General features: G+C 43.1%; 1 protein-coding gene across 1 annotated transcript in view; it reads left to right on the top strand.

The window, feature by feature from the left end:
- The window catches only part of LOC121285134 (receptor tyrosine-protein kinase erbB-4-like), a 1067779-nt gene that overhangs the window by 642812 nt on the left and 402799 nt on the right, over positions 1–22168 (top strand). The window contains exon 6 of the mRNA XM_041201314.1: positions 15180–15298. Within this exon, the coding sequence (XP_041057248.1) occupies positions 15180–15298 (119 nt within the window). The remainder of the gene's footprint in view (positions 1–15179; positions 15299–22168) is intronic.

Here is a 22168-nt window from a genome sequence, read left to right as displayed (position 1 = left end):
CTGGTAGATATAGCGTATTTGGATTTCCAGAAGGCATTCAGTAAGGTGCCACATAAAAGGTTATTACACAAGATAGGAGCTCACGATATTAGGGGTAATGTATTTGCATGGATTGAGGATGGGTTAACACATAGAAGTCAGAGAATTGGGATTAATGGATCTTTTTCAATTTGGAAAGACGTAACTAGTGGAGTGCCACAAGGATCAGTCCCAGGGCCTCAATTATTTACTATCTATTTTAATGACTTGGAGGTGGGGGCAGAGTGTAATGTATCCAAATTTGCTCATGATACAAAAATACGTGGAAAGGCATGTTGTGATGAGGGCATAAGGCATCTGCAAGGGGACATAGATAGGTTAAGTGAGTGGGCAAAAACTTGGCAGATCGAGTTTAATGTCAGAAAGTGTGAGGTCATGCACTTTGGTAGAAAGAATCAAAAGGCAGACTATTATTTAAATGGAGAGAGGCTCCAAAAAAGTGCAGCACAGAGGGATCTGGGTGTTCTTGTGCAGCAAATAATTAAGAAGGTAAATGGAATTTTGGTCTGTATTGCTAAGGGGCTGGAGTTTAAAATAGGGAAGTCTTGTTACAACCATACTGGGTGTTGGTGAGGCTGCACCTGGAGTACTGTGTACAGTTTTGGTCCTCATACTTAAGAATGGATATACTGGCATTGGAGGCAGTTCAAAAGAAATTCACTAGGCTGATTCCTGGGATAAAGGGGGTTGACTTATCAAGAATGGTTAAACAGGTTAAACCTTTTTTCATTAGAGTTTAGCAAAATGAGGAGTGATCTTTTTGAAACGTACCAGGTTCTGAGGGAGCTTGACAGGGTAGATGTTGAGCAGATGTTTCTACTAGTTGGGGAATCTCGAAGTAGGTGACATAGTTACAGAATAAGGGGGCACCCATTTAAAACTGAGATGCAAAGGAATTTGTTCTCTGAGGGTAGTGAATGTCTGGAATTCTCTACCCCAGAGAGTTGTGGATGCTAGATCACTGAAAGTATATAACGAGGAGGTAGATAGATTTTTGAAATATCAGGGAGTTGAGGGCTATGAGGAGCTGGCACGAAAGAGGAGTTGAGGCCTGGGGCAGATCAGCCATGATCTTATTGAATGGTGGGGCAGGCTTGAGGGGCCAAATGGTCTACTCCTGCTCCAATTTCTTATGTGAAAAGCTTTTGGTCACCTATCTAATAATTCCTTATACGACTTTGTGTCAATTTTCTGTTTGATTACACTCCTGTGAAGCGCTTTGGTTTACTTTACAGTATTAAAGGTGCTATATTAGTGCAAGTTGTTGATTAAACTAACATCACTCTGTGTATTTTCACCCCCAATATTACTATTAGCCAGAAGTTTTTCTATGAAAGATGCAATACTTTTAGCACAGTGCATGCATGTGCTGGCTCAGCAGATCTCAGACACATTCGTTAGTTTTTTCTTTTAAACTAAAGCCTGTAATGTCAGAAAAATACAATAAGGAACACACCAGACTAATAGCTATAGATTTCAGTTACGTTTTTTAAGAAAATAAATTGTGACAGCTGTCCAACATTTTGATTGAAAACACTCCTGGTCTGATGATATTCACGTCATTGTGGCTGATTGTTATTTAACCAGTTGGTCAATGGAGCTGATTGCTCGTGTTACATCCGATGCCAAGTCATTGAGGCAGAGTTGGATCAATGGGGAGCAGTCTTTCCATAAGGAAGCAGTTTGATTGAAACCTTTGTGTTTCTATGGTAATGTGCATGTTCAGCAGATAGATCGATTTTGATTATTTTTCATTGTGACCTTTATGGACAGATATTTGAAAGTTCGTTCAATTTATATGGGGAATGAAAGGCATTGCTTTCTGACAAACCTGCTGTATATTATTACAATGTTAATGTGTATACTGATATTTTATGAGATCAATTTTCCAGTAATAATAATAATAACACACAAAATGTGAACGCTCAGATTTGGAAATGTCACTGATTGATCACTTCAGGCTGTTCTTTAAAGTCAAGGCCTCACACTCGAGCCTGAAAAGTAAGTTGTCACCTAGCAGGTTCAGAGTTGCAATTATTCTCATATCTTAGTTACCTCTCAAGTACCTATGTTACCTATAAGTCGTCCCTTTACTAAAACATGTTTTTGGCATAACCCTCAAAGATTGGGACCACATATCAAGAATTGTCCCTCCATATTTTCTATCTGTTCATTTTGCTTGATGGAAAATGATGGGTCAAGTAAATTCCTGATATGCACTTCTAGCTGTCAAACTTCTTACTGTGAGCGAACTTACCTTCAACAGAATCTGTTGAAGAGTCATACGGACTCGAAACGTTAACTGTGTTCCTCTCCGCAGAGGCTGCCAGATCTGCTGAGTTTTGACAGGTATTTTTATTTTCACTTGAGAAAGTGTTCTGGATTTCCTATCTGGTCCTCTTCATCACTTCTTTCGAAGCTGAAGAGCCCGAGTAGTGGATGGCCTGACCCAGCAATCTTCACTTTCAGCAAAAGCTGCTTTCACTTGGTTACAGAGACAATCACGTTTTACAGTTGACAAACTCTCCCCAGCCAGGGGAAACATGCTTCCTGCATCTACCCTGCCAAACCCTGTAAGAATTTTGCATTCTTCAATTAGATCAACTCTCATTCTTCTAAACTGTAGAGAATACAGGCACAGGGCGGAATTTTCTTTGCCCACTGGTGTCGGGCGTTCTTGGTGGCATGAGTGGACAAGGTGGCGAGAAGGCCAGAAATCGGTTTTATGACATCGTGAAACCACTTTGCGATCGTCTGCCCAGCCCGTCGATGGCTGGCCCTGTTCCCCTGTCAGGAATCTCATTGTAATACATCTGCATATCATTATACGGCCAACCCGCCCGAACCACACCCACCCTGCTGGATCGTCCATCCACGGCGGCATGACTGCATGCCGGTGCAGAACACGCCTTGACAAGTGTGACATGCAGAAGTCAGGACTTACCACCAAGACCTTGCTCACATTGCGAACATCTGAGGAGCAGAAGATGCTGGAGCCCAACAGTGACAGCACACTGGAGGAACATCCATGGCTTTCTGGGTAGATTCTCATGGATGTGGCTCTGCTGCAAAGCAGCTCATGGAAGTTGGAAAATCACCGTTGAGGGTCTGCTCACAACGGATGATGGTCGAAGGGGTGAAGAGGAAAGTCCAGCTGTGTTTGGGAGAGGAAGATATACTGGGGGGTGCGAGAAGAAGGTCTAGGATTGACTGGAAGAGGAAGAGCTATCAGGAAAGGGCAAGTTTGGGAGTGGTGGGGGAAATGAAGGTATCAGGATAGAGTGAGGTTGGGAGGGGGAAATGAAGGTGTTGAGGGGAAGGCTGGGAGAGGGAGCACAGGGCAGGAGGGGGTAACAGGGGAGAAGATAGCAACTGGGGGGTAGGTATAAGGGAGGTGGAAGGTGTAAGGGAAGGAGTTTGGAGGTGGAAGGGGTGTGGAGAGGGAAGGGAGTCAGGGGGAGGAAGCAGCGTGGAGTGGGGAGGCAGAAAGGCTGGAGGAACAAGCAAAGGTGTCTGAATAAGTCAGGAAGGGGTAAGGAGAAATGCTGCAGGATGAAGTAAGGCTGGATGAAAGAGTTTGGAGGGGGGAAGGACTAAGAGTGGTGGAAGAAGTAATGGTGTCTGAAAGGGCCAGGAAAGGGGAAGGACTAAGCGGGGTTCACTGCTGGGTGTGGGGGCGGGGGGAGTCTTGGGAGTGGAAGGGGTTCCAATGGGGGTAGGGGTCTGCAGTGGTGTGGGGGGGATGTCCAGGTAAGTGTGCAGGGGAGGCTCTGATGACCCCATGACTGCCTTCTTGGGAACGAACTGAGGGTGGGTGTGGAACGGGGGAATGGTGATCATGGTCAAGACAGTAGGGTGGGAGGGTGAGGGTTCAATGGTAGCGATGGAATGGTGGATGGTGGGGACTGGGAGGCAGGCATAGATCCTGGGGGTGGGAAGGAGGAGGTTGAGAAGGTGAATGTGGATGGGGGTGGGATTTCCAGGATGGAAGGGAATGTGCACGTTCACCTGGACACCCCTGAAGGAAAAGGGTCATGGCTGGTAGGTCACGGAGGGGAGGTGGAAGGTGATGCCGGAGGGTCAACAGTGATGGTGGAAAGGAAATGGGTGACTCTGGGAGGGGAAAAGATTGGGAAGTGCACGAAAAACTGAATCCAGACCATGCTGTCTAAATTGAAAGTGAAACAAGAGTCCTGGTGGGTAAGATCAGGTGGTGCATGGGGTGGGCGGAGATGCAGCTCAGCTCAGATGGACAGCTGAAAGCGAACCCCAGCAGGCAGCATTGAAAATGCTCAGGGCATTGAGGTGAGTGTGATATGTGAAGGATCAGCGTGCGTGGGAGATGCTTGCACGAGGCTCCAAAAGGCCCTGCCACTCATACATACACACTTCTCCCTCCAGAATCACTCGTTGGCCAGCTGCTCTCTCTGCAGTGACAGAGGACGAGGTTGAGGGGCTTACAGGACCCAGGGTGCCCAGCTGCCGCTCCTCCTCCCTTTGGATGCCCAGGGGCCCAAGCCTGACTCCTTGAGGAGAAGGAGTACCGCAGGGGATGTCGAGGTGCCCCGTTTCCCTCTTGCGTTGCCACTGCAGGAACTCACCCATGGCTCTCACGATGGAGTGCAGGTCTGCACACATTTCCGCATTCTGCTGGACCAGGGTCTCCATGGCATCTGCCATCCTCCCCATGAGACCGCCATACACGCACTTGTCGGTACCATTTCGTCAGAGAGTAGGTGGACCCACTCCTCCGACTCACATGCCACTCTGCTGAGGGCTTCCAACAGCTCTGTGTGATGATCCTCCATCTTCTGCTGACTATCCGGGATGAGTTGGAAAGCCAAATCCAGAGGTTCGTCATCTGACTCTGACCTCACGGATGCCTCTTCCCCAGTAGTCCGCCGAGGGCCAGGGAGCTTCGGCTGAACCTGCCTCCTCCTGCTGCAGACACATGTCTGTGCGGTGACTACCAGGTTGTGAACCTAAGCCTGTCTAGATCATGGTCCCACTGAGGTGTGTGCCTCTGTGCTGGTGGAGGGTGTGGTTAAGAGCTGTGATGAGTCTTCCAGGCTGCTTAAATGGAGGAGGTGTCCTTTTGGCGGAGGCAAGGACGTGGATGGAGCATTTGGTGTGCATGTGTGGTGTGTACACACACACACACACACACACACACACACACACACACACACACACACACACCTGCTCATTCACTCTTCGCAGCTCCAGTGAAAAAGCCCAAATTTCTCATGTTTCTCTTCCTCCAACTCTGCCTCCCCATCCTTCAGTGGTGAATCTACAACACATTTTTTCTATTACTTTTATATCCTTTATCCTTGAGGGTGCACAAAACTACACAGTAGGTACAGTCTAATTATGGTCCTGTAAAATTTCAATATTACCTCTTTTCTTTTATATTCTGTTACTTCGAGGCTAACCAAGGATTTGTTTATCTATTTTTATGGCCCTGTGTACTTGTGCTTTATCTTTTCAAGAACCTGTATACCTGCACAATATGATTTCTCTGCTCCATTTAACGTCTTACACTTTTAAAATCTGTATTTCTTTCCTACTTCCAAAATCTATCACATCTTTTTCTATGTTGAACAGCATCTGCCCAATCTCTAACCCCTGCTATATCCTACTAGTCTATGTCCAGCTACAGTCTTTCACAATCAGCACTCACTCACCCACAGGCTTGGGAGGTCTTAAGATTAATATCGCTTAGAGGGAGTTCGGGAAGGCTGTGAAGGTAGGAAGACATGCTTCCTCTTGGCCCAGTCTAACACTAAAGCTGCTTCGGGCCTTGCTGTTTCTGCAGCAGCCGCTAGTCTCCCTGGCCTCTTGGCCCACTCTGCCATCTTGACTCCTGTAGCCTTTAAGTGGGCCAGCACCTGTGCGGGAGGGCGAGAGTGCGGTCAAGGGCAGACCACATCACCCAGAATGTACCCGGGCTGTCAAAACAAATGGCCACACAGACTTGGGTTCTCACTCCAGGGCAATAGGATCTCAAGTGCTGGAACTTTGTCCCAGAGCGGAGCACCCACCAACGCTTGTGAGCAAACAGATTGGGGTGTGAGGTTGCCACTTGAGAGTGGGGCCGGTGCTGCCTGAGCCCGGGCCCCCTGAAAGCACAGGCCCTGATGGTCGGCTCCATGTGCAATCTCTTTCCCAGGCCCTACAGGCAAGTCTAGTTATCAATGCGAGTGGTGTAGTGGTATTATCACTGGACTCGTAATCCAGACACCCAGGGTAATGCTCTGGGACCCGGGTTTGAATTTCACCATGGCAGGTGGTGGAATTTGAATTCGATAAAAAATCTAGAATTAAAAGTCTAATGATTACCATGGAACCATTATTGATTGTTGTAAAAACCCATGTGGTTCACTAATGTCCTTTAGGGAAGGAAATTTGTCATCCTTACCTGGTTTGGCCTACACGTGACTCCAGACTGGCAATTGCGGTACTGTTGACCCGGCAAAGTCCTCCTTACTAACATCTGGAGGCTAGTGCCGAAATTTGGAGAGCTGTCTCACAGACCAGTCAAGCAACAGCCTGACATAGTCATCCTCACAGAATCATACTTTACAGATAATGTCCCTGACACCACCATCACCATCCCTGGGTATGTCCTGTCCCACCAGGAGGACAGGCCCAGCAGAGATGGTGGCACAGTGGTAAGGAGATGGGAGGGAGTTGTCCTGGGAGACCTCAACATCAACCCTGGACCCCATAAAGTCGCATGGAATCAGGTCAAACATGGGTAAGGGAATCTGCTGATTACCATGTATTGCCCTCCCTCAGCTGATGAATCAGTGCTCCTCCATGTTGAACACCACTTGGAGGAAGCACTGAGGATGGCAAGGGTGCAAAATGTAGTCAGGGTGGGGGACTTCATTGTCCATCATCAAGAGTGGCTCAGTAGCACCACCACTGGCTGAGCCCTAAATAACCTAGCTTCTGGACTGGATCTGCAGCAGGAGGTGAGGGAACCTACAAGAGGAAAAGACATACTTGACTCATCCTCACCACCCTGCCTGCCACAGATGCATCTGTCCATGACAGTATCAGTTGGAGTGACCACCGCACAGTCATTGTGGAGACGAAGTCTCGCCTTCACATTGAGGATAACCTCTATTTTGTTGTGTGGCACTGCCACCATGCTAAATGGGTTAGATTTTGAACAGTTTTAGCAACTCTAGACTGGGCAACCATGTGCCGCTGTGGGCCATCAGCAGCAGCAGAATTGTACTTGAACACAATCTGTAACCTCATGGCCTGGCATATTCCCCCACTCTAACATTACCATCAAGCCAGGGGATCAACCCTGGTACAGAAGAGTGCAGGAGGGCATGCCAGGAGCAGCACCAGACATACTAAAAAGGTGTCAACCTGGTGAAGCTACAACACAGGACTACTTGTGTGCCAAACAGCATAAGCAACAAGTGATAGACAGGACTAAGCGATCCTCCAACCAACGGATCAGATCTAAGCTTTGCAGTCCTGCCACATCCAGTCATGAATGGTGGTGAACAATTAAACAACTCGCTGGAGGAGGAGGATCCACAAATATCCCCATCCTCAATGATGGAGGAGCCCAGCACATAAGTGCAAAAGATAAGGCTGAAGCATTTGCTACAATCTTTAGCCAGAAGTGCCAAGTGGATGATCCATCTCGGACTTCTCCGGAGGTCCCCAGCACCACAGATATCAGTCTTCAGCCAATTGGATTCACTCCATGTGATATCAGGTAACAGCTAAAGGCACTGGATACAGCAAAGGCTATGGGCCCTGACAACATTCCACCAATAGTACTGAAGACTTGTGCTCCAGAACTTGCCGTGCCCCTAGCCAAGCTGTTCCAATACAGCTACAACACTGGCATCTACCCGGCTATGTGGAAAATTGCCCAGGTATGTCCTGCACATAAAAAGCAGGACAAATCCAACCCGGCCAATTATTGCCCCATCAGTCTACTCTCCATCACTAGTAAAGTAATGGAAGGGGTCATCAACCGTGGTATCAAGCGATGCTTGCATAGCAATAACCTGCTCACTGATGCCCAGTTTGGGTTCCGCCAGGGCCACCCAGCTCCTGACCTCATTACAGCCTTGGTTCAAACATGGACAAAAGAGCTGAACTCCCGAGGTGAGGTGAGAGTGACTGCCCTCAACATCAAGGCAGCATTTGACCGAGAGTGGTATCAAGGAGCACTAGCAAAACTGGAGTCGATGGGAATCAGGGGAAAACTCTCCACTGGTTGGAGTTATACCTAGCACAAAGGAAAATGGCTGTGATTGTTCGAGGTCAGTCATCTCAGCTCCAGGACATTACTGCAGGAGTTCCTCAGGGTCATGTCCTCAACCCAATCATCTTCAGCTGCTTCACCAATGAACTTCCTTCCATCATAAGGTCAGAAATGGGGATGTTCACTGATGATTGCACAATGTTCAGCACCATTCACAACTTCTCAGATACTGAAGCAGTCCATGTCCCAATGTAGCAAGACCTGGTCAATATCCAGGCTTGGGCTGACACGTGGCAAGTAACATTCATGCCAAGCAAGTGCCAGGTAATGACCATCTCCAAGAAGAAAGAATCTAACCATCGCCCCTTGATGTTCAATGGCATTACCATCACTGAATCCTGCACTCTCAACATCCCAGGCATTACCATTGACTGGAAACTGAACTGGACTAGCCATATAAATACAGTGACTACAAGAGCAGGTCAGAGGCTAGGAATCCTGTGACGAGTAACCCACCTCCTGACTCCCCAAAGCCTGTCCACCATCTACGAGGCACAAGTCAGGACTGTGTTGGAATACTCCCCACTTGGCAGCTCCCACAACACTCAAGAAGCTTGACACCATCCAGGATAAAGCAATCCACTTGATTGGCACCACATTCACAAACATTCACTCCCTTCACCACCGAAGGACAGTAGCAGCAGTGTGTACCATCTACAAGATGCAATGCAGGGGGAATTCACCAAGGCTGCTTCGACAGCACCTTCCAAACTGACGACTAGTACCATCTAGAAGGACAAGGGCAGCAGATAGATGGGAACACCACCACCTGGAAGTTCCCCTCCAAACCACTCACCATCCTGACTTGGAAATGTATCGCCGTTCCTTCTCTGTCACTGGATCAAAATCCTGGAACTCCCTTTCTAACAACACTGTGGGTGTACCTACACCACATGGACTGCAGCAGTTCAAGAAGGCAGCTCACCACTACCTCCTCAAGGGCAGCTAGGGATGGGCAATAAATGCTGGCCCAGCAAGCGAAGCCCACTTCCCATGAATGAATAAAAAAAAATGCATGCATCCATAAATTGCCCAGTTTTTAATGCTGTATGCAAGGCATGTGGCACTGGAGGATTTTGGAAGCACCAATGCAGAAAACAAAGGCCAGAACAAGTGGTTTGATATCATGAGAAGCCACAAACAAAAGCTGGGCAAGTACAGCATTCCAGTCAGCCAAGAGAACGTACGAAACAGCGACAAGGTCAGCAAGGTGTCCAGCCAAGCTACACAGTCAGATGATGAGGATGACCAGACCATCAATACACAAAGTGAGCCGACATTCAGCATGGTGAATCAGCAATGGTACCATCAGAAACTTTTGTCACGTCCAGATGCAGGGTCAGGATAACATATAAAAAAAAAGGATAGAGGATAGATGCAAACATCTTTCCACTTGGTTCACTGAAATGTATGCAGCCACAGAGTGGGGATTCAACCAATCACTGCCAAACTCACCACATACAATGGCTTAGACAATCCATCCCTGGGATCCATTACACTCAAGTATCACTGCAAAAACTCACCCTGGTCACCCCAGATACTTTATATTGTGGATATAAAAGGTCCAATGATCGCAGGCCTACTAGCGTGCAAGGACCTGTCCTTGGTCACCATCTATAGCATCATGAAAACCATGACAAGAACCGCAGACTGCAAGGAACACCATAGGAAACCCTGTGCTTACACGGGGAGACCATCTGACTGCAACATAGATCAGCCAACAGGCTGATCAGGGCAGTTGGAACTGAGTATGTATACCCATTCTGAACTTGTAAACCTCATCATACTGCAGACAAATGCAGCCAACACTCCCTAGTCATCATTCGCCCATACTCCCAGGAACATGTGATGCATTACTTGAAAATCAGGGCAAAATGAAGGATGTCCATGATGGGCAGGCAGGTAATGAACTACCAACCTTGAACATTGGATGGAAAGTCGAAGTACAACACCCAACTGATGGCACATACAATTCAGCAGAAATTGTCAGCATATGTCCAGAACGTAGACCATATCGCGAACACCAAATGGCATGATAGTGTAAAAAAACAGAGGGCAAATCAGAACAATACCGCAGCCAGAAACACTGAGTAGCCATACTGTGAACAGAACATGGTCTAAGATGTAACATAAAAAAAGTAGCCCTAACCAGCATTCTGAAAACGTACAGCAGCCTCCAGCAAAGATCAACTTAACTAAGTCTGCTCGGATAAGCAAACACCGATACCTTTGAGACTTGTAAGTTTATTGCTTTTGTATAATGTTTTATTCAGACACAATGGGAAGAGTTTTTCTCTTGTTGGGCAGGCGCATGCCTGACCTGAACGAGAGTAAAATAGTGCACGATGATGTCAGGCGAGCGTCCCGATGTCATCATGCACTCTCGCGATATTTTGCTCAGCAGGTGTGCACAAGAGGCGGCAGCGCATCCACTGACAATTAAGAGGCCTGTTAAGGCCCTTAACCAATTAATTAAATCGGATTTTTCGCTGCAATTTATGTGAGTGGGCAACAAGATGGCAGATGGAGTACAATGTGTGGAAGCATGAGGTTATTCACTATGTAATAGTAATAGAAATGGAGAGTATTTTTAAAAGGTGTGAAACTTTTAAGCGTTATGCTCATAGAGCCTTAGCTGTATTCCTACAAGGGCCACAAGAAGTTAGCAATAAAAGCAGAAAATGCTCAGCAAGTCTGGAGTACCTTTCTGATGAAAGGTCACTGACTTGAAATGCTGGCTCTGTTTCACTGCCACAGATGCTGCCAGACAAGCTGAGTATGTCCAGCACATTTTTTTTATTTCGGATTTCCAGCATCTGCAGTATTCTGTTTTTCGATAGAAAGCTAGCATTCAGGTACATCAAGCAATAATGTTGGCCTTTATCACAAGGGGATTGGAGTACAAGATTAAGGAAGTCTTGCTACAACTGTATAGGGCTTTATATTGAGACCACGGACCTGATGGGTTGCATCCTAGGATATTAAAGGAAGTAGCTGAAAGATAGTGGATGCACTGGTAGTAATCTTCCAAGAATCCTTAGATTCTGGAAAAGTCCCAGAGGATTAGAAAACTGCCATTGTAACGCCTTTATTCAAAAAGGGAGGGAGACAAAAAACAGGTAACTATAGGCCAGTTAGCTGAACATCTGTCACTGGGAAGATGTTAGAGTCTATTATGAAGGATGTTATAGCAGAGCATTTAGAATCACATGATCTAATCAAGCAGAGTCAGCATGGCTTCATGAAGAGAAAATCATGTCTAACAAATTTATTAGAATTCTTTGAGAAGGTAACAAGCAGGATAGATAAAGAGGAGCCAGTAGAAGTAATATATTTGGATTTCCAAAAGGCGATCAATAAGGTACTGCACATAAGGCTACTTAAAAAGATAAGAGCCCATGGTGTTGAGAATAGTATATTAGCATGGATAGAGGATTGGCTAACTAATAAAAGACAGAGAGTTGGTATAAGGGGGACATTTTCAGGATGGCAACCTGTAACTAGTGGAGTGCCACAGGGATCAGTGCTGGGGCCTCAATTATTTACAATATATATTAATGACTTAGATGCGGGAAGTGAATGTACTGTCACCATATTTGCAGATGATACAAAAGTGGTGGGAAGCAAGTGGAGAGATGACACAAGGAGTCTACAGAGGGATATAGATAGAATAAGAGATTGGGCAAAAACTTGGCAGATGGAAGATAATGTGGGAAAATGTGAGGTTATGCACTTTGGCAGGAAGAATAGAGTGGGTGGATATTATTTAAATGGAGAAAGACTGCAGAAAGCTGCAGCACAGAGGGATTTGGGACTTGTGCATAAATCCCAAAAAGCTAACATACAAGTTCAATAAGTTCACCAGTTAGACTGCACCTAGAATACTGTGAACAGTTTTGGCTCCCTTATCTAAGGAAGGATATACTGGCATTGGAGGCAGTCCAGAGAAGATTCACTAGGTTGATCCTGTGTATGGAGTGATTTTCTTATGAGGAGAGGTTGAGTAGGTTGGGCCTGTAGTCATTGGAGTTTAGAAGAATGTGGGGCAACCTTACTGAAATATATAATACTCTTTGCGGACTTGACAGGATAGCTGCTGAGAGGTTGTTTCCACTTGTGGGAGAGCCTAGGACCAGTGGGCATAATCTCAGAGTAAGAGGTCCCCCACTTGAAACAGATGAGGAGGAGTTTCTTCTCTCAGAGGGAAGTTAATCTGTGGAATTCTTTACCGCAGAGGGCTATAGAAGCTGGGTCATTAAGTATATTCAAGGCGGCAGATTTTTAATCAGTAAGAGAATCAAGGGTTATGGGGAGAAGTGGATTTGAGGATTATCAGATCAGCCATGATCTCATTGAATGGTGGAGCAAACTCAATGGGCCGAATGGCCTACTTCTGCTCCTATGTCTTATGATCTTATACCTAGAGTGTTGTTCACAGTTTTGATCTCCATATCTAAGGAAGGATAAATTTGCCTTGGAAATGGAACAGTGAACATTTACTCGATTGATTCCTGGGATGAGAGAATTTTTCTATGATGAGAGGCTGAGTAAATTGAGGCTATACTCTCTGGAGTTTAGAAGAATGAGAGTTGATTTCATTGGAAGACTCTGAGAGAACTTGACAGGATAGATACTGTGGTTGTTTCCCCTGATGGGAAAATCTAGAACACCAGGAGCACAGTTTCGGAATAAGGGGCCGATCATGTAGGACTGAGATGAGGAGATATTTCTTCACCCGGAGAGTTGCGAATCTTTGGAATTATCTACCCCAGAGGGTTATGGACGCTCCATTATTGAATATATTCAAGGCAAGATAGATTTTTGACTCTCAACGAGTGGGATATGGGGAGCTGGCAGGAAAGTGGATTGAGGCAGAAGGTCAGCCATGATCATGTTGAATGGCAGAACAGGTTCGTGGGGTTGGATAGTCTATTCATACTCCTATTTCTTATGTTATATATTTATATACATAAATAGATGCATAGTATATATATATATACATACATACATACATGACCACATCGAAGTACACCTACATACATCCAGATAGATGTGTGCATGTATAAGTGTATTGGTGCATATATATGCATATACATGCACTTGCCCATGCATGCACACACATGCATACAAACATATGTACATTCATACACATATGCCTACGTCCAAATACATGGATGTTCACATTAGTAATCATTTGAAAGTATAATCAGGCAGTTTTGGTAAAGTTTTTTTTAAAAAAATCTAAAAGTAAAATTACTGACAACATTCAGAAAGTTATCACAGTGGACTCCACTCTCAGTTACTATGTCATATCCTCAACATTTGAACTTGCATCTTTCCACCACTGAACCTCTTGGTTACAAATGGGCTTGCGTCAGGGGTTTCATGTCCTCTGGTGAATCATCAAAAGAAGAAATTGCTAAAGCAATGACTGGCTCTCAAACAGTTGTCTAGCAGCAGCAGATAAACAACACTTTCACACATGCACACACACGCAAACTCATGCACACAAGTATGTTGGACACAATTTTTGTAAAAACTCAATAGAGTGAAGCTCAATTTACAGAATGAAAAATGCCAATATTTCAGTTCACTTAGTATAATAAGCGAGTGGAAGAAGATGTCTGTAATTGTGAAAATACTGTCCGCTTATAATGAAAATTGGAGTATTAATCCTCCATTACTGATGGCACAAAAGGGAAGAAGAATACAGTGTATGGATCATTGCTAACTGATAGCCCTAAAGTGCCTAATCTCTGCCTGCACCCGCATAGTGATGCTCTTAATTATGCTCTTAGAAGCCTCAACTCCATCTCAGCAGCTGTGAACAATTAGTCTCAGGATTACAGTGCTTTTCTGCAAAGTATACAGTCAAGTCCCAGGTCAGGTTCACAATTCGGAGAAGTAGAAGATTCTGCACTTCGCTAGATTAGCGAGTCCCTGAATCAATATGAAGCACAGCAATTTCTAGGCGAGCTGGCCATTTACTGTAAGTGAACTTGAACTAACTGCTTCTTCCATTATATCAAACTGTCAATCAGTAGCGCTCAGTCAGTTGTCTTATCCTGTTAGGATGTTTTGATATGATAGTATACTAGGCCCTGGTATATTAAATATTGTTTGCCACTGTACTTATACAATTGGACTTTGCATCAGTGCAGAAGTGTACACAGATCTCTGATTAGACTGGCATATTCACTGGCTAAATATTGTAACCATCCCCAGTTTGTAGGTGCATGGCGTAACTTAGTTACTGCTAAACTGCATTTGAGAGATTCTTCAATTTTCTCTGTCACATCCTCTGTACACAAGCTCCTCTTTAGTAAGAATGTTTATTTCTCCAGTTTATTTCTCTGAATCTTGAATTGTTTCCAAGATGCTGCTTTATTTAGAGGTAAACAAATGTTATGCTTGTGCTATGGATTTGTGTGCAAAAAAAAATCAAGGTTTGTCTGAAGGCATGCAGCTGTTGATGAATATGTTTAGACATGTTACAGGAGCAGGAGTCACTCTCCTGGAAGCTCCATCATTGCTTTCAGTAATGGTTCAGTCTTGATGTTAAACTCATTCATGATAGAGTTTGAAGAGAAACAATTTTACCAATCTGCAGGGTATATAGTGACTAGGCGAGGTAAACATTTATCTCTCAACAAGACATGCCGGAGCCTGAAGAACTTTCTGGTGGAATCATTCCCTCGGTAATTTGCTTGTGCAAAGTGTGCCTATAATTTAATAGCTTAAATGGGTATCGAATTGTTGGACAGTTCTTCCCTTGGAAGAGAAGGATGACAAAGAATGCTGCACTTTGGAGTTACATGCGCTGCTTCCCTTGCAGTTACGAAGACGGTGTGTGCACAGCAGTGTGACGAGCGATGCTTCAGCCCATTTGTTAGCGACTGCTGCCATCGGGAATGTGCGGGGGGCTGTTCGGGGCCAAAGGACACCGATTGCTTTGTATGTGACCGCAAGTAACATTGACCAACTTCAAGTTTATGACAGCATCATTAACCCATTTCAAGGTCTTTACAGTAACATTGACCCATTTCAAGTTCAATATAGTGACACTGACCCAATTCAAGTTCATTACAATGACACTGACCCAATTCAAGTTCATTACAGTGATACTGACCCAATTCAAGTTCATTATAATGACATTGACCTAATTCAAGTTCATGAGAGTGGCACTGACCCAATTCAAGTTCATTACAGTAACAGTGACCCATTTCAAGTGCATTGCAGTGACATTGACCCAATTCAAGTTCATTAGAGTGACACTGACCCAATTTAAATTCATTACAGTTACTTTGACTCAATTCAAGTTCATTAGAGTGACACTGACCCAATTTAAATTCATTACAGTTACTTTGACTCAATTCAAGTTCATTACAGTGACACTGAGCCAATTCAAGTTCATTACAATGATGACATTGACCCAATTCAAGTTAATTACAGTGACATTGACACAATTCTTATTCCTTCCAATGACACTGACCCAAAACATCTTCAGTACTGTGACATTGACCTATTTCAAGTTAATTACAGTGACATTGACCCAATTCAAGTTCGTTACAGTGACATTGAAACAATTCAAGTTTATTACAGTGTTATTAAGCCAATTCAAATTCATTACAATGACACTGACCTTATTCTAGTTCATTACTGTAACATTGACCAAATTCAAATTCATTTCAATGACACTGACCAATTCAAGTTCATTGCAGTGACACTGACCCAATTCAAAACAAAAACAGAATTACCTGGAAAAACTCAGCAGGTCTGGCAGCATCGGCGGAGAAGAAAAGAGTTGACTTTTCTTCTCCGCCGATGCTGCCAGACCTGCTGAGTTTTTCCAGGTAATTCTGTTTTTGTTTTGGATTTCCAGCATCCGCAGTTTTTTTGTTTTTTTCTCTGACCCAATTCAAGTTCATTACAGTGACATTGACCCAATTCAGGTTTATTACAGCGAGATTGAGCCAATTAAAATTCATTACAATGACACTGACCCAATTTCAGTTCATCACCATAACATTGACCTATTTCAAATTCATTGCAGTGACACTGAGCCAATCCAATTTCACTACAATTGGTGGGAACATCCTTCCTGCATCTACCCTGTCTAGTCCTGTTAGGATTTTATAGGATTCTATGAGACCCCCCCTCATTCTTCTGAACTCCAGCGAATATAACCCTAACCGACTCAATCTCTCCTCATATGTCAGTCCCGCCATCCCAGGAATCAGTCTGGTAAACCTTCGCTGCACTCCCTCTATAGTAAGTACATCCTTCCCCAGATAAGGAGACCAAAACTGCACACAATATTCCAGATCTGGTCTCACCAAGGCCCTGTACAATTGCAGCAAGACATCCCTGTTCCTGTACTCAAATCCTCTGGCTATGAAGGCCAACATACCATTTGCCTTCTTTACCACCTGCTGCACCTGCATGCTTACCTTCAGTGACTGGTGTACGAGGACACCCAGGTCTCGTTGCACATTCCCCTCTCTCAATTTATAGCCATTCAGATAATAATCTGCTTTCCTGTTTTTGCTACCAAAATGGATAATCTCACATTATCCACATTATACTGCATCTGCCATGCATTTGCCCGCTCACTCAGCTTGTCCAAATTACACTGAAGTATCTCTGCACCCTCCCCACACCTCACCCTCCCACCCAGCTTTGTGTCATCTGCAAATTTGGAGATGTTACATTTAATTCCCTCATCTAAATCATTAATATATATTGTGAATAGCTGGGGACCCAGCACTGATCCCTGCAGTAACCCACTAATCACTGCCTGCCATTCGGAAAAAGACCCATTTATTCCTACTCTTTGTTTCCTGACTGCCAACCAGTTTTCTATCCATCTCAATATACCATCCCCAATCCCATGCGCTTTAATTTTACATGCCAATCTCTGATGTGGGACTTTGTCGAAAGCCTTCTGAAAGTCCAAATAAACCACATCCACTGGCTCCCCCTCATCAACTCTACTAGTTACATCCTCGAAAAATTCCAGTAGATTTGTCAAGCATGATTTCCCTTTCATAAATCCACGCTGACTCTGTCCGATTCTGCCACTGTTTTCCACATGCTCAGCTATTAAAATCTTTCATAATGGACTCTAGAATTTTCCCCACTACCGACGTCAGGCTGACTGGTCTATAATTCCCTGTTTTCTCTCTACCTCCCCTTTTAAATAGTGGGGTTACATTAGTTACCCTCCAATCTGTAGGAACTGTTGCAAAGTATATAGAATCTCAGAAGATGACCACCACTATTCATTATTTCTAGGGCCACTTCCTTAAGTACTCTGGGATGTAGATTATCAGGCCCTGGGGATTTATCGGCCTTCAATCCCATCAATTTCCCCAACACCATTTCCCTACTAATACTGATTTCTTTCAGTTCTTCCCTCTCACTAAACCCTGTGTTCCCCATCATTTCTGGTATGTTATTTGTGTCATCCTTTGTGAAGACAGAACCAAAGTATGTATTTAGTTGATCAGCCATTGATTTGTTCCCCATTATAAATTCACCTGTTTCTGACTGTAAGGGACCTATATTTGTCTTCACCAATCCTTTTCTCTTCAAATACCTAAAGAAACTTTTACAGTCAGTTTTTATATTCCCCACAAGCTTACTCTCGTATTCTATTTTCCCTTTCTTAATCAATCCCTTGGTCCTCCTTTGCTGAATTCAAAATTGCTCCCAATCCTCAGGTCTTGTTTTTTTTTCTGGCCAATTTGTATGCCTCTTCCTTGGAACTAATACTATCTCTAATTTCCCTTGTAAGCCATGGTTTGGCCACCTTTCCTGTTTTACTTTGCACCAGACAGGAATAAACAATTGTTGCAGTTCACCCATGCGCTCTTTGAATGTTTGCCATTGCCTATCCACCGTCATTCCTTTAAGTAACAATTCCCAATCCATCATAGCCAACTTGCACCTCATACCAATGTAGTTTCCTTTCTTAAGATTCAGAACCCCAGTCTCAGAATCAACTATGTCGCTCTTCATCTTGATGAAGAATTCTATCATATTATGGTCACTCATCCCCAAGGAACCTCGCACAATTAGATGGCCAATTATTTCTTTCTCATTACACAATCTAGGATGGCCTGTTCTCTAATTGGTCCCTCAATGTATTGGTCCAGAAAAACATCCTGTACACATTCCAGGAATTATACCTCTACGATATTGTCACTAATTAGGTTTGCCCAAACTATATGCAGATTAAAGTCACACATAATTACAGATGTTCCTTTATTGCATGCGTCCCTAATTTCCTGTTTAATGCCATTCCCAACATCACCACTACAGTTTGGGGGTGTATGTACAGCCCCCACTAATGGTTTTTGCCCCTTAGTGTCTCAGCTCTACCTATTACAGACTCCACATCGTCAGAACTAATATCTGACACTGACCCAATTCAAGTTCATTCCAGCAACATTGACCCAATTCAAGTTCATTGCAGTGACATTGACTCAATTTAAGCTCCTTACAGTGGCATTGAGCCAATTCAAGTTCATTGCAGTGACACTGACCTAATTCAAATTCATTACAATAACACTGACTTAATTCAAGCTCATTGCAGTGACATTGACTCAATTCAAGTTCATTGCAGTGACACTGATCCAATTCAAGTTCATTACAGTGACACGGACCCAATTCAAGTTCATTACAGTGACACTGACCCAATTCAAGTTCATTACAGTAAGACTGACCCAATTCAAGTTCATTACAGTGATATTGACCCAATTCAAAGTCAATATAGTATCACTGACCCAATTCAAATTCTTTACAGTGACACTGACCCAATTCAAGTTCATTACAGTGACACCAACCCAACTCAAGTTCATTACTTTGACATGAACCTGATTAAAATTCATTACAATGTCACCTACCCAGTTTAAGTTAATTGCAGTAACATTGATCCATTTCAAGTTCTTTACAATGACACTGACCCAATACAGGTTCAGTACAGTGACATTGACCCAATTCAAGTTAATTACAGTGACATTGACCCACTTCAAGTTTATTGCAGTGACACTAACCCAATTCAAATTCATTACAGTGCCATTGAGCCAATTAAAATTAATTACAATGCCACTGACTCAATTGAAGTTCATTACAGTGACACTGACCCAATACAAGTTCAGTACAGTGACATTGAGTGAATTAAAATTCATTACAGTGACATTGACCCAAGTCAAGTTCATTACAATGATACTGACCCAATTCAAGTTTATTACAGTGACATTGACCCAATTCATGTTTATTGCCATGACATTGACTCATCTTAAGTTCATTACAGTGACACTGACCCAATTCAAATTCATTACAATGACGCTGACCCAATTCAAGTTCATTATATTGACATGAACCCGATTAAAATTCATTACAATGTCACTGACCCAGTTCGAGTTCATTGCAGTAACATTGATTCATTTCAAGTTCATTATAATGGCACTGACCCAATACAGGTTCAGAATGATGACATTGACCCAATTCAAGTTAATTACAGTGACATTGACCCAATTCAAATTCATCACAATGACACTGACCCAATTCAAGTTCTTTACAGTAACACTGACCCACTTCAAATTCATTACAATGTCATTGAGCCAATTAAAATTAATTACAATGCCACTGACTCAATTGAAGTTCATTACAGTGAAACTGACCCAATACAAGTTCATCACAGTGACATTGAGTGAATTCAAATTCATTACAGTGACATTGATCCAAGTCAAGTTCATTACAATGACACTGACCCAATTCAAGTTTATTACAGTAACAGTGGCCCATTTCAAGTTCATTACAGTGACATTGACCCAATTCAAGTTTATTGCAGTGACATTGACTCAATTCAAGTTCATTAAAGTGACGTTGACTCAATTTAAGTTCATTACACTGACATTGACCCAATTCAAATTCATTACAGTGACACTAACCCTATTCAAATTCTGTACAGTGACACTGACCCAATTCAAATTCATTAGTGACACTGACCCAATTCAAATTCATTAGTGACACTGACCCTATTCAAATTCTGTACAATGGCATTGACCCAATTCGAGTTCATTACAGTGACACTGACCCAACTCAAGTTCATTACTTTGACATGAACCTGATTAAAATTCATTACAATGTCACTGACCCAGTTTAAGTTAATTGCAGTGACATTGATCCATTTCAAGTTCATTACAATGACACTGACCCAATACAGATTCAGTGCGGTGACATTAACCCAATTCAAGTTAATTACAGTGACATTGACCCACTTCAAGTTCATTGCAGTGACACTGACCCAATTCACATTCATTACAGTGCCATTGAGCCAATTAAAATTAATTACAATGCCACTGACTCAATTGAAGTTCATAACAGTGACATTGACCCAAGTCAAGTTCATTACAAAGACACTGACCCAATTCAAGTTCATTACAGTAACACTGACCCACTTCAAGTTCATTGCAGTGACACTGACCCAATTCAAGTTCACCACAGTGACATTGACCCAATTCAAGTTCATTTCAATGACACTGACCCAATTCAAGTTGATTGCAGTGACATTGAATCAATTCAAGTTCATTCCAGTGACATTGACTCAATTTAAGTTTATTACACTGACATTGACCCAATTCTAATTCATTACAATTACACTGACCCAATTCAAGCTCATTACAGTGACATTGACCCAATTCATGTTTATTACAGTGACATTAAGCCAATTAAAATTCATTACAATGACACTGACACAATTCAAGTTCATTACTGTCGCATTGACCCATTTCAAGTTCATTACAGTGACTTTGACCCAATTCAAGTTTATTGCAGTTACATTGAGCCAATTAAAATTAATTGCAATGACACTGACCCAATTCATGTTGATTACAGTAACATTGACCCAATTCAAATTCATTACAATGATACGGACCCAATTCAAGTTCATTGCAGTGACACTGAACCAATTCACATTCTTTTCAGCGACACTGGCCCAATTCAAGTTCATTACAGTGACAATGACCCAATTCAGGTTCATTACAATGATACTGACCCAATTCAAATTCTTCACAGTGACACTGACCCAATTCAAGTTCATTACAGTGATATTCGCCCAATTCAAGTTTATTACAGTGACATTAACCAATTAAAATTCATTACAATGACACTGACCCAATTCTTGTTCATTGCAGTGACGCTGACTCATTTGAAGTTCATTACAGTTACACTGACCCAATTCAAGTTAACTAGAGTGACATTGACCCAATTCAGGTTTATTACAGTGACATTGAGCCAATTGAAATTCATTAAATGACACTGCCCTAAATCCAGTTCATTTTTGTAACATTGACCCATTTCAAGTTCATTGCAATGACACTGACCCAATCCAAGTTCATTACAGTGACATTGACTCAATTCAAGTTCATTACAGTGACATTGACCCAATTCAAATTAATTACAATGATACTGACCCAATTCAAGTTCATTACAGTAACACTGACCCAATTCATATTCATTACAGTGACACTGACCCAATTCAAATTCAATAGTGGCACTGACCCAATTCAAGATCATTACAGTGACAATGACCCAATTCAAATTCATTACAGTGACATTGACCCATTCCAAGTGCATTACAATGACATTGATACTTTTCACATTCATTGCAGTAGCATTGACCCATTTCAAGTGTATTACAGTATCACTGGTCCATTGTCTCATCTATGGGTCCGTGTGTCAGCAACTAAGAAAGTACAAGCATTCTTTTAAATGGTTCCTAAAACTGTCCAGACACTAGCTTTACTGTATTTTGTT

The sequence above is a fragment of the Carcharodon carcharias genome, chromosome 12 (assembly GCF_017639515.1).
Source record: "Carcharodon carcharias isolate sCarCar2 chromosome 12, sCarCar2.pri, whole genome shotgun sequence".
Taxonomy (NCBI): Eukaryota; Metazoa; Chordata; class Chondrichthyes; order Lamniformes; family Lamnidae; genus Carcharodon; species Carcharodon carcharias.
The sequence above is the reverse complement of the archived record's forward strand: the minus strand, read 5'-3'. Positions and strand labels throughout refer to the sequence as shown.